General features: G+C 41.5%; 1 protein-coding gene across 7 annotated transcripts in view; it reads left to right on the forward strand.

The window, feature by feature from the left end:
- Positions 1-13,079, forward strand: part of myo3b (myosin IIIB) — a 542,791-nt gene that overhangs the window by 396,358 nt on the left and 133,354 nt on the right. For all 7 annotated transcript variants that reach the window (XM_080199029.1, XM_080199032.1, XM_080199033.1 and 4 more), the window contains 2 exons: positions 362-524; positions 6,605-6,682. In XM_080199029.1, the coding sequence (XP_080055155.1) occupies positions 362-524; positions 6,605-6,682 (241 nt within the window). The remainder of the gene's footprint in view (positions 1-361; positions 525-6,604; positions 6,683-13,079) is intronic.

Genomic DNA, 13,079 nt, shown 5'->3' on the forward strand with positions numbered 1-13,079 from the left:
ATGCTCATCTAAATTCTGTTCATCCAGAACTGATGTCAGATAACTTGGCAACAGTGTCTTTAGTGTACATGTGAAAAAACGTTGTGCTTTAGGGTTATATCAAAAAATTATTAATCTGTATTTAGTATTCGATGTCAGCAGAAATTTGATTTTTTTTCTACAGCTGAGTTTATACCCTTTATAAAGCTATATGATATACAAAGTGTTAATGTGCTATTAACAAAAAAATGCATGTAAGTAATTGTTTACTGTCTCCAATAACATCCACAAAGGAACTCTGTGTAATATAATATGCTTTTATATTTAATTAATGATTATGTAAATTATATAAGTTTCAAAGCTGATAACTTGTTTCCTGTAGGTGTTTCTCAAGTATTATCAAGTAGAACAGTTAAATTTACTGCTCAGAGAAGTCATTGCCAGCATTGTGGTTATTCAAGCCCACATCAAAGGCTGGCTGGGAGCCAGGAGATACAAGAAAGCACAAGCAAAAAAACAAAGCAGTGCCATCGTCATCCAGTCAGGTATGCACAACATTTTGCTAATTAATAGAAAAGTGCTTTGGAAGTGAAATTAAGAATATCTAGATTCATGTGTTTTGAAGCACAATTTTAGTCGTTTATATTTCTCAAACATTATACATATTGAAGGGATAATTTTAACACAACTCACCAGCAGAAACAGGATGGTTGAACAGTTAAAATTGCTGAAAGATATGCCCATCGCTGCCTCAGTATGTTCCTGATATCTTATATTTTAATTCCACCCAAAAACTGATGCGATTCTCCTTCAAATATGCGGGTTGGGGTACAATGATATCATTGCTCTGCGACTGTTCCTTCAACTCATGGTTGAGTGAAGAAGCTAAGACTCCCCTCTAGGTCAATATAGTTGGAAGATCTCAGATAAGAGAAAGACCCCACAGATAATGTTTTTTATACTTTTTGGGCCTGGGGGAACAAGGATAGTATAAATCTGCTGTGTCTGGACACAATAAACTTACATGTATGACTTACTTGAGTGGCAGAAAGCATTTGATTCCTCCAGCAGCCTCCTCCTGCCTGAAATGATGCTTTTGCCTTCTGGTCAGCTGCTCTGTGTGCTTTAGGAGGCAAACTGAGCAGGCAAGTGCATATAGACACTATTTATATTAATGACCTGGAGAAAGGAATTGGAGGAGGTGGGAAATTCGTTTAGGTTGATTTCTGGATGGCCACACCATAAACAGCAGTTCTGAGGCTCAACCAAAGTTAAGATTAGGTCTTATTGACATAATTCTGGAAAGCTACAGAAGCCAGTCAGGTGTTCAGAGGCATTGTGCTGGTGTGCTCCAGACCATTTTGGGCTGGCTGTATTTCTGTGCCTTCAGGTACATCTGGGAGGGAAAACAGATAGGAGAGTGACGGCTGGCAGCTTTCCAGTGTTGAGATAGAGAAGAAAGGATCACTGCTGCTGCACCTGGCTCCATACTTAGGCAATTTAAGAACAAACAAGGTGACCTGAAGTATTCTCTTTGAGGCCTACTGATTATACAAACCTGCAAAATGCTTGATGAAGTGCTGCTGAATTTTAAGTAGGGTCTGGAAACAGATAACAGAAAATACTGGATAAAATCAGCAGGTCTAGCAGCAACTATAGAGAGAGAAACATGGTTAATGTTTTGAGTCCATATGATCCTTCTGCAGAACTGAAAAATGATAGAAATGTAATGATTACATATGGGAGGGGTGTGGTGGGACAGAATGGAAAGCCATGGGAGAAAACCAACTGGAAGGAAGTGAGACCCTGAACACAGTGTCCTTAGGCAGAAATTCACCTCTCTCAACATGTTTGAGCACTTGTCTGTAGGAGTCTCAGGCTGCAAACATCTGCAGTTTTCTAGAAGAAGACCTTCTTCCCAGTGGACCGGTGAGTATGCATTGTCCATGGCACACTAATAACACTGCAGTTCTGCCATCCCTGGAACAATCTGGTGAACCTTTGTTGTGCTCCCTCTATGGCAATCATATCCTTTCTGAGGTAAGGGAACCAAAACTCCACACAGTACTCCAGCTCTAACTAAGCTTCTATACAATTGAAGCAAGACCTCACTTCAAATCAAATCCTCACTCAAATCCTCTTGTGATTTGGGGTAATATTCCATTAGTCTTTCTAATACTTTGCTACATCTAAATGTTAGCCTTCAATGACCTATGGACAAGATCACCTTTGTACGTCTACTCTTTATAATTTCTTACCATTTAGGAAATAGTCCGCACATTGGTTCCTTCTTACAAAGATGATTGCTTCACATTTTCCCACGTTATATTTCCTCTGCCATGTCCTTGCCCACACATTAAAACTGTCCAATTCCTTCTATAGCCGCTTTACATCTTCCTCACAAAACACATTCCTGTCTATCATCCACAAAGTTGGAAATATTACATTTGATCCCCACACCCATACATTGATGTATATTGTGAACAGCTGGGCCCAAGGGATCTGGAGATCTTTGAGGTACCCCACTAGCCACAGCCTGCCAGCATGAGAATGATCTGTTTATTCTTACTCTGCTTTCTGTCTGTTATTCTGTCCTGTTAAAATACTTTCCACATGAAAGGCACTATATAAATGCAGGCTGTTTCTGATAATTATTCAGCATTTCCAGCATTGATTGGGCCATGTGCTGATGCAAGGAAACAGGATATCTAGTGCTGAAGTAGATTTAATGACCTGCTGTTGTGGCTGAAAGAGTTACCAGCACATATTTGGATAATTATCCCAATGTGTTCTCTGTTCCAAAGAAAACAAGACCAACTTTCTCAGCAATGTATCATCTATGGATAGTAGTTGGCAGCATGCATCAAATTTACAAAACGTTTTTTTACATAGCCCAACCCTGGCTCATTCTACTTATAAGCAGTTTAAATGTTTATATTTATGTCAAGTGGAATTCCATGATTATAATATCTTTATCTAAAATAACAATTTGTACACAGTTGCAAATTATACATTGCATCAGATGATTAATATTGGTCCCCTAACTATCTTAGTCACAGGTCAGCCAATCCAGAACTGAAGATAAACTAACATAATACTCTTACTGGATGATTTACAGTGTACCTGCCTCCACTGATAATTGTAAGATTAATTCCAGGATTTTGCATCCAGTTTTGCATCTGAACTACTGGCAAGATCAATTGAATGCTCCCAGATCAAATTAACTCCCCCTAATGTTCTATTTGAAGAAAATGTCTCAGAGGGACAAATTTATTTCTTGTTAGTTAAGCCTTACATTGCTTGTAAAAATGAGCAAGTTGAAGGTTTTGCAAATGCCCATAAACACAGAGGATGCTAATAATAGGTCAAGGTGTATATCTATTGAGCCCAAGAAATTGGAGGGATAAAGGAACTTGAACATATATATTATTTACACATTCAAGACATTTAAGAAATTGAACACCATAGATCACAGTGTATAAGTCGACCTTTGAAGCCTCAAAATCATTCCAAAAACAGGAGTTGACTTGTATATTGAACCTAAGTCACAGCAGCACTCCATTCTGCACCAGGGATTTCTTTTTCTGTCTCTTAGAAGCTGCAAGTGTGAGCAGACGCCTTTGAAGTCTTCTTGCGAAGCAATGTTACTTTCACTAGGGGATGTTCCTTTCTCCACAGCTGTTCAGTCAGCCCCATTTTATTCTATTCTAGGAATGAGACTTCCTAGGAAGCTCAGTCTTTGAAATATCTTCCAACTGTTTTAAAATCTTTGTTTCCATTCAATTTCAGCCCAGTCCTTTTAAATCTCATTTGATTGACAGCTTAATAGTTTTCTACTCAATCTCTAGTCAGCTGTGTTTATTTACCTTTTCCTTCACACTTCATTGCATCTCAAGTACCCCCCATTGTTTGTAACCACAATGTTTACACAAAAGATGAAGTAAAAAGCACTTTGCTGTTTTGAAGTTGCCTGCAACTGCTCATCAGTGAGCCTATTAGCGACAAACGTGGAGAGAAATGGCCTGTGGTTGGATGAGCAGTTCCTTCCGGATCTTTCACTCAACTTACTTGCGGTTTAAGCAGTGAGTTTGAGGATCAGATACAGGAGGTCAGGTTATGACCCGTAGACTGGGCATTGGACAGCTTGTTCTACACCAACTACCCGTTGTTTTGGAATCTTTGCTGGATTCAGGATTCAATATTTCCCATTTAATTGAGTATACTTGCATAATATTTCCGGTGGCAAAGTAATTATTCTGGCCATTTCCAAAGAGCCATTCCATTACATGTATTATGATTCATATGGGGATTGTTAATACTAATATAAGATATCCGAATTCCCAGCCATTGGCCAACAAAATTATGCCACAGGGTTTCACGTTTTAAATTAAAAACATCCTTTATATACAAGGAGAAATTAAATAACGCAAGCACCACTAACATAACACTTTAGATGTAAATAACGCAAGCACCACTAATGTAACACCCTTGATATAAGAACTTCTGCTGTAAACTCAGTTCTACTTTTTACTTCCTCTGTAGAATTCCCCTTACAAATTTTTGACGGTTCATTCACTTTTCCTGAGACCAACGCAATAGGTATGTCACAGCATACTTTCATTTTCCTTAAATATGATTCTATGGGGGTTCTTCCATTAGCTTTTTGGCTACGTAACCGTGCTCCTTTTACTTTATGACTGCATGACAATTCCTTGTTTTGGCCAGCACATATCCAACTGCTTTCCCACAGCTTTCCAAGCTCACACTGCTGACTGATTTTTGCCACAAGACAGAGCCTCTTTCCCCTCACAAACTCAACCTGGACTGCCTATTTCTGTTAACAAGCACACACAAATGAATTAAACAGAAGAACCTTTTAACCCACCCTGAACCACTGAATCTCTGTGGCAACAGGGCATGCACTGGGATAATTCATCCAGAAATGCAAGTGAATCATTTTATCTTCAAAGCTGCCCTTCAATTTTGCAACCCATTTGAATAATTTATATTCCTAATAGAGATTATGGTTCTTTTTCCTAGAATTACCAGCTTTAGGCTTTTTCTATTGTGAAAACACTGTGGATACTTTGGCTTTACCCAGAGGTCCAGAAATGTTCACCCATTCTTTAAATTTTTTTCTGTTATCAGCTTTGACTTTGTAAGATAAATATAGATCAATTAGACCCAGGCTTGTCTGAATTGCATTCACTTGGATGTTTCAGTTTCTTAACCAGATACCCTCATTTTTCTGCAGTTCAAATTTTAATTCCTAAAGCTAGAAGTTGTTTTCTAAAACATATGAATTATGAACTAGAGCCTTGCAATTGTCCATGTTCTCGTGGTGCATTTGGTCTAATCATCTTCAAGGGAGATTCCTCCTTCTTTCATTCTTACTGTCTTTCACAATTCCTGTTCTGCAACATAGTTATTTGACAGATTAGCAAATACTACACATTTTAGCTTGAAATCAACTTCAAACTTCATTGATTTTGTCGTATCTTTGCCATTCACTATTCGTGATCTGTTCTGCGTGGACATGTCTTAAACTCCGACACACTTGATAACACAGTCCATATAGCTTGCTTGATCCCTTGTACAGTAAGAAGTCTCACAACACTAGCTTTTGGAGCGCTGCCCCTTCGTCAGGTGAGTGGGAGTTCTGTTCATAAACAGGCATATAAAGACACAAACTCAATTTGCAAAATAATGATTGGAATGTGAGTCTTTACAGCTAATCAAGTCTTAAAGGTGCAGACAATGTGAGTGGAGATAGCATTAAGCATAAGTTAAAGAGATGTGTATTGTCTGCAGACAGGACAGTAAGTGAGATGTTGCAAGCCCAGGCAAGTCATGTGAGTTACAAATGGTGTGACATGAGCCCAAGATCCGGGTTGAGGCCGTCCTCATGTGTGCAGAACTTGGCTATCAGTCTCTGCTCAGCGACTCTGTGCTGTCGTGTGTCGTGTGTGCTGTCGTGTGTCGTGAAGGCCGCCTTGGAGAACGCTTACCTGAAGATCAGAGGCCGAACGCCCGTGACCGCTGAAGTGTTCCCCAACAGGAAGAGAACAGTCTTGCCTGGTGATTGTCAAGCCACTCGACTCCCACTCACCTGACGAAGGGGCAGCACTCTGAAAGCTAGTGGCTTTTGCTACCAAATAAACCTGTTGGACTTTAACCTGATGAGACTTCTTATGTGTTTAACCCAGTCCAACACTGGCATGTCCACATCATGATCCCTTGTAGCCAGCTATAAGGTACTACAAGGTAAATAAATCATCCATTTGTGGGGTGAAACATTGAGGCTGACTACTAATGCAAGTATAGCATGTCATGATTGACTTGTAGGTCAAATATATACAAAAACATAATGTTGGAGGTCAGGAATATGCCAGTCAATTTGTACGCTGTGATCTACCCAATATTTCATGCAAACAAACTGAGAAGAATAAAGAAACCCAAGAATAAAAATTGCTTACTGGAGAAAACACCTATTTTCAAGTACATCTTCTAACTTTTGTACAAATTCTGGCAAAATACATGCCAGCAAGAATGTTTTTAAGAATTTTGAATGATACGCACTTTATTCTTTCCAACCCTAGCTCAGTATTCATTTGTTTCTTTTTAGTCTGGAGAGGATATATTGCTCATAAAATCTACAAGCAACTAAAGACACAAAAAGAAGCTGCCATTTGTATTCAAACAGGTAATCCAAGTGTTAAAAATATCATTTTACATTTCCCAAACAAAAATGCTGTAGATAGCAACTAATTTGAATGAATTCAGTAATCCAAGAATAATGGATACTTTTGTGATACAAATTTTCATTGAAGTTATAGGCTGGGATTCTCCCCCAAAAAAAGTCTGTGTCTAATGTGTGGGTAAACAAGAATATTTCCCACCTGTTGTTTGGGTGTACTACCAGAGGAAATCTCCGACATCTTGAGCATTGTAGAGCGCCTCAGCAGGATTCACTCTGGTAAGCAGGAGGTGGGACCTCACCCCGCCTGATAGGCCGGTAGCATGGTGCAGAGCAGGCCACTGCGCGTGTGCCAGTCTGTCAGTGTGGGAATCTGCACATGCACACTGGCTCCCTATTGCTGGCTTCCTGATCGCTGGCCTCCCAGACCTCTCCAGACTAGCTCCTATGTCCTGCCCCCAACCTTGGACCCCCACCCGATGAAATTCTTACTTCAATATGATAATTGAAATCTTCATTTCAAAATGGTTATGCTGAAAAAAAGCACCCAGGAGACTTGCGACTGATGCAACGCCAGCCATGAACCTAGCTACAGATCCTGGCCCACTGCACTGCTCAAGCAGCTCAGCGGGCTGGGAGACTCCCGGCCGTTGTTTCTGTGCTTGTGTGAATTCACCGTCCTTAGTATCAAATTTTGTTGTAAGAGTGTAAAGATATTTCTCTGATGGTCCTTTAAAAGAACGCTATACTTATTGGGCCCGATTTTATCATCACATTGCGCCTGTTTTCAGGCACGAGAAATTGGTAAAGTCAGACATGAGGCAGGTAGCATGATTGGCCTCTCCTCCTTGCTGGTTCCCCCTCTACCAGGGGCCGAAAATGGCCATAATCAGGACCACGCCCAAAATGAAAGTGACAGCCAATTAAATGCATTTGCATGCATTTAAATTGACCTAATGGACTGCGTGCCCATTTGGACGCTCCAGTTAGTGAGGAGGTAAGTGGCGAGCATCCAACGGCTCTCTGCTTGAGATTGGTGGGGATGATGAGGGGGGAGGTAGGTCTGCTGCCACTCTGCCTGAGATCAGTGAGGGATGAAGGTGGATCAGTTGCCACTCTGCCTGAGAACAGTGGAGGGGAAGGGAGGTCCGCTGCCACTCTGCCCGAGATCAGTGGAGGGGAAGGGAGTCCACTACCACTCTGCCTGAGATCAGTGGGGAGAAGGGCCCGTGAGCAGCCTGGGTGGCGGGGATAAGGGGGTCAGAAATATTGTGGGGGTAGGGCGTTGTCTGTGGGGAACAGGCGGAGGCATTATCCGACCTGGGAGGGTTGTGGCAGAGGAGCAGCATTCTACCTTTTTTTTCTGCGCGTGCGCATTTGGAGGCACCGATCGGGGCTGCAAAGTTTTGGGTATGTTAAGCCCTGCCCACATGCTTCTCAACACAAATAGGAATCGCTGATATTTTTGCAGACAGTATCCGTATAGGGGCGCCTGAGAACAGCTCTAAAAGTTGGATCTAAAACACTCCCAGTTTCAAATCTGTCCAGCACTTAGAATCAAAATGGTAAAATAGGGCCCATTGCTTCACAGGAATATCAGAAAATGCCTGAACTTAAAAAATAAAGCAGAAATGTTGAAACTTCACAGAAAAAAGGGGAAAATAGCTTAGATGTGTTTTTTTTCAATTAAACCTAGGCCTAGAAAATTCTGTTCATTGGTTTTGGCAATAAATTTACCCATCTGTTACAAAGAATTTTCATTTTCTGGCAAAGACCAGGATGTATGAGTATTTAAATACATGGCTGGATAGCTTTTTATTGTCAGAAAGAAAAAGTTGGAAAGTTGACTGAAAGGTCTGTGTAAAATTTGGAGCACATGAATTTCATTTTGCATCCCTGGCTCCTTCAAATAGAATTGAATATGATAATCTGCCAAGTTATCATGGAACCCTGTGGCTATTAGTGTTTATTTTTAAACCATCAACTGATTTAAGACCCATGTGGTAACTTTGTTACTAAACAACAGTTAGCAGATTAATCACTGTGCTGTGCATGACTCAGCAATTTACAGCACTGCTTACCTTAATGTGATATTGCATATCATTACAATTTATAAATTCAATAAACCTGAATATAGTACTTTAACTTCAGACAAAATTTTCAGTCCCATTTCTCTGGTCACATGGTAATTGTGCCTAAATTTTGCTGCCCTCTTAAATTCAGTTCTGATGGAGCTCCTCAAACTAGCCAACTTTCTTTGTTGTCAAGCTACAGTCAAGAATCTGCCCCCCACAAAAATTGAGTCCCATTATTTCCTCTGCCAGAAGTGGATAATGGCAGAATTTTGACCTCCTCGATGCCCTTAACATGACCTATAAGAAATTGCAAGGTCATCTAATTATAATATTGCTGAGTGAGTCAAGGGCACATGTCATGTCAGGAAGTATAGTTATTGGGAACACTCAGTAAATTTGTAGCGGCTGGCTGAAGGTTGGAGGGTGGGCTGTGGAATGGCTGAGCAGTGGGGCTGTTGATGAACTCAGAAAGCCTTTGTGAAAGTAAAAGTACTGAATTTAAAGCTGGACTGTTCACAAAGCAGTAACAGCATGCAGCAGTTATAATTATGAGCTATATAATATTGTTATGCCTTGGAATTCTGGGAAAGGTGTTCCCAGAAGTCAGTGAAGGCCAATAGTCAAGAAAAGCAGAATTCAGTCTGCTGACGGCAATGGCAGTGTTTACCCCCTGTATAGTGCAGCACTTAGTGCCAAAAAACCTTCATCCAGATCTTCCATGATATATTACTGGCCTCTAATTCACCAGCCCTGCCATCACCACAGCACTGTGATCTCTGGGGCACCACATTTAAAGGCTGTCCCACCAACCACACTTGGAAGGTCACCGGGAGGGGACAACTGCCAAAATATCCGTGCCCAATTTTAGGATACTTCCCTGGAGAGGCTCCTGGATGCAGTAGAGGCCCACGTGATGTCCTCTCCTAGTGCATGGAAGGAAAACCAGCCAACAAGGTCACCAACCCAGCATGGGAGATGGTAACACTTGTGATCAGCGCGAATGTCCTGCAGAAGAGGACAACCATCCAATCCAGGAAGAGGATGAATGATCTCCTCTATTCTGCTAAGGTAAGTCGCTTTTCTCATCATTCTAAACTCACACACCAGTCATGCATCCATAGGGATCTCTTTCACTGCCTGCTTGAGGGTTACCAGCGCATGCCGTCCCACAGATGTTTATCTCCCTGTGGGTTGTGTTCCCATCACCTCACTAGTTCCACCTACCATCCACACATGCCAGGCATCCTTGTCATTTGTACATGATGTTCATGTCCATAAATGCACTCTCACTAATTTCACGAATTGCATTCATGCTGTCTGATTTGGCTTCCATAGAATCCCTACAATGAAGAAGGAGGCCATTTGTCCCATCAAGTCTGCACCGACACTCTGACAGAGCATCTTACCAGGCCCCATCCCCATGACGCCACTTACTTACACCGCTAATCCCTCTAACCTACACCTCTTTGGACACTAAGAGGCACAGGTGAGGTGTCTGAAGATTGGAGGGGAGCAAATGTTGTGCCTTTGTTTAAGAAGGGCTGCAGGGAAAAGCCTGTGAATTACAGACCAGTGAGCCCAACGTCTGTATTGGGTAAGTTGTTAGAAGGTATTCCAAGAGACAGGATCTATAGGTGTTTAGAGAGTCGAGGACCGATTAGGGACAGTCAGCATAGCTTTGTGAATGAAAAATCATATTTCATAAATTTAATTGAGTTTTTTGAAGGTGTAACCAAGAAGGGAGATGAGGGCAATGCAGTCGACATTGTCTACATGAACTTTGGCAAGGCCTTTGACAAGGTACCGCATGGTAGATTGTTGCATAAGGTTAAATCTCACAGGATCCAAGGTGAGGTAGCCAGTCGAATACAAAATTGTCTTGATGACAGAAGACTGAGGTGGTTGTAGAGGGTTACTTTTCAAACTGGAGGCCTGTGACCAGTGATGTGCCTCAGGGATCAGTGCTGGGTCCATTGTTATTTATTATTTATATTGATTTGGATGAGAATTTATGGGGCCTTGTAAGTAAATTTGCAGATGACATCAAGATTGATGGCATAGTGGACAGTGAAGAAGGTTATCTAGGATTACAACCTGATCTTGATTAATTGGGCCAGTGAGCCAATGAATGGCAGATGGAGTTTAATTTAGATAAATGTGAGGTGATGCATTTTGGTAGATTGAATCAGGGCAGGACCTACTCAGTTAATGGTAGAGCACTGGGGAGAGTTACAGAACAAAGAGATCTAGGAGTACAGATTCATAGCTCCTTGAAAGTGGAGTCACAGGTGGACAGGGTGATGAAGGAGTCTTTGGGCATGCTTGGTTTCATTGGTCAAAACATTGAATACAGGAGTTGAGACATCTTGTTGAAGTTGCACAAGACATTAGTAAGGCCACACTTGGAATATTGTGTACCATTCTGGTCACCCTATTATTACAAATGGTATTATTAAGCTAGAAAGAGTGCAGTAAAGATTTATTAAGATGGTTTGTGTTATAAGGATAGGCTAGATAGACTGGGACTTTTTTTCCTGGAGCATAGGAGGCTTATGGGAGATCTTATAGAGATCTGTAAAATAAAATAAGACAAGGTAGATAATCAACATCTTTTCCCAAAGGTAGGGGAGTCTAAAACTAGAGGTATTGGTTTAACGGAGAGGGAAAGATACAAAAGAGTCCAGAGGGGCAGTTTTTTTCACTGAGGCTGTTGAGTGTCTGGAATGAGCTGCCAGACACAGTCGTAGAGGTGGGTACAATTTTGTCTTTTAAAAAGTATTTAGACAGTTACATGCGTAAAATGGGTAAAGAAGGACAGGTTGCATCTAAACTGGAAGGGCATAAATATTCTGGCTGGAAGGTTTGCTCGTGTCACGTGGGAGGATTTAAACTAGTTTGGCAGGGGGGTGGGAACCAAAGCAAAGGTGAATTCGCTGAAGGGTAGCCAGAGAGTAAGGCCAGTAAGACGCAGAGAAAGAGCAGGCTGGGTGTGGTTGCTAATCAAAGAGGGTCTGGTGGACTGAAGGGTATTTGTTTCAATGTGAGAAATGTAACAGTAAGGAAGATGAACTTAGAGCTTGAATTAGCACTTGGAACTGTGATGTTGTTGCTATTACAGGGACTTGGTTAAGGGAAGGACAGGATTGGCAGCTTAACATTCCAGGATACAGATGTTTCAGACGGAATAGAGAGGAATGTAAAGGGTGAGGGAGTTGCACCGCTGGTTAAGGGGAATATCACATCTGTATTGTGGGATGACACCTCAGAGGGCTCATACAACGAGGCAATATGGGTAGAGCTCAGGAATAGGAAGCATGTGCCACAATACTAGGGGTTTGCTGTAGGCCATACAATTACCAGTGGGAAATAAAGAAACAGATATGTCGGCAGATTTTGGCAAGGTGTAAAAGTAACAGGGTTGTTGTAGTAGGAGATTTTAACTTCCCCTATATTGACGGGGACTCTCTTAGTGCTAGGGATGTGGATGGGGCAGAGTTTGAAAGGAGCATCCAGGAGGGCTTCTTGAAACAATATGTAGATAGTCCAACTAGGGAAGGGGCCATACTGGACCTGGTATTGGGGAATGAGCCCAGCCAGATGGTCAGTGTTTCAGAAGGGGAGCAGTTCGGGAACAGTGAGCAGAATTCAGTAAGTTTTAAGATACTGATGCGTAAAGACAAGTGTAGTCCTCAAATTAAGGTACTAAGTTGGGAGAAGGCTAATCACAGCAATATTAGGCAGGAACTGAAGAATGTAGATTGGGGGCAGATGTTTGAGGGCAAATCAACATCTGGCTTTTGAGAGGCTTTCAAGTGTAAGTTGATAGGGATTCAGGACTGGCACATTCCTGTAAGGATGAAGAATAAATATGGCAAGTTTTGGGAACCTTGGATAACAAGAGATATTGTGAGCCTAGTCAAAGAGAAAAAGGAAGCATTTGTCAAGGCTAGGAGACTGACCACATATGAAACAAGTGTGGAATACAAGGAAAGTAGAACGAAACTTAAGTAGGGAGAGCTAACAGGGTCATGAGAAAGCATTGGCTAGCAGGATTAAGGAAATTCCCAAAGCTGTTTATACATATATAAAGAGGAAGAGGGTAGCCAGGGAGAGGGTTCATCCACTCAAGGACAGGGGAGGGAATCTATGCATGGAGCAAGAGGAAATGGACGAAGTATTAAACGAGTACTTTGTGTCAGCTTTCACCAAAGAGAAAGACTTACTGGATGATGAATCTGGGAAAGGGTGTGGAGATAGTTTGAGTCATGTTGAGATTAAAAAGGAGGAGGTATTGGAGTTCTTGAGAAACATTAAGAACATAAGAACAT

Source organism: Carcharhinus amblyrhynchos, chromosome 11 (assembly GCF_965287045.1).
Source record: "Carcharhinus amblyrhynchos chromosome 11, sCarAmb.v2.hapA, whole genome shotgun sequence".
Taxonomy (NCBI): Eukaryota; Metazoa; Chordata; class Chondrichthyes; order Carcharhiniformes; family Carcharhinidae; genus Carcharhinus; species Carcharhinus amblyrhynchos.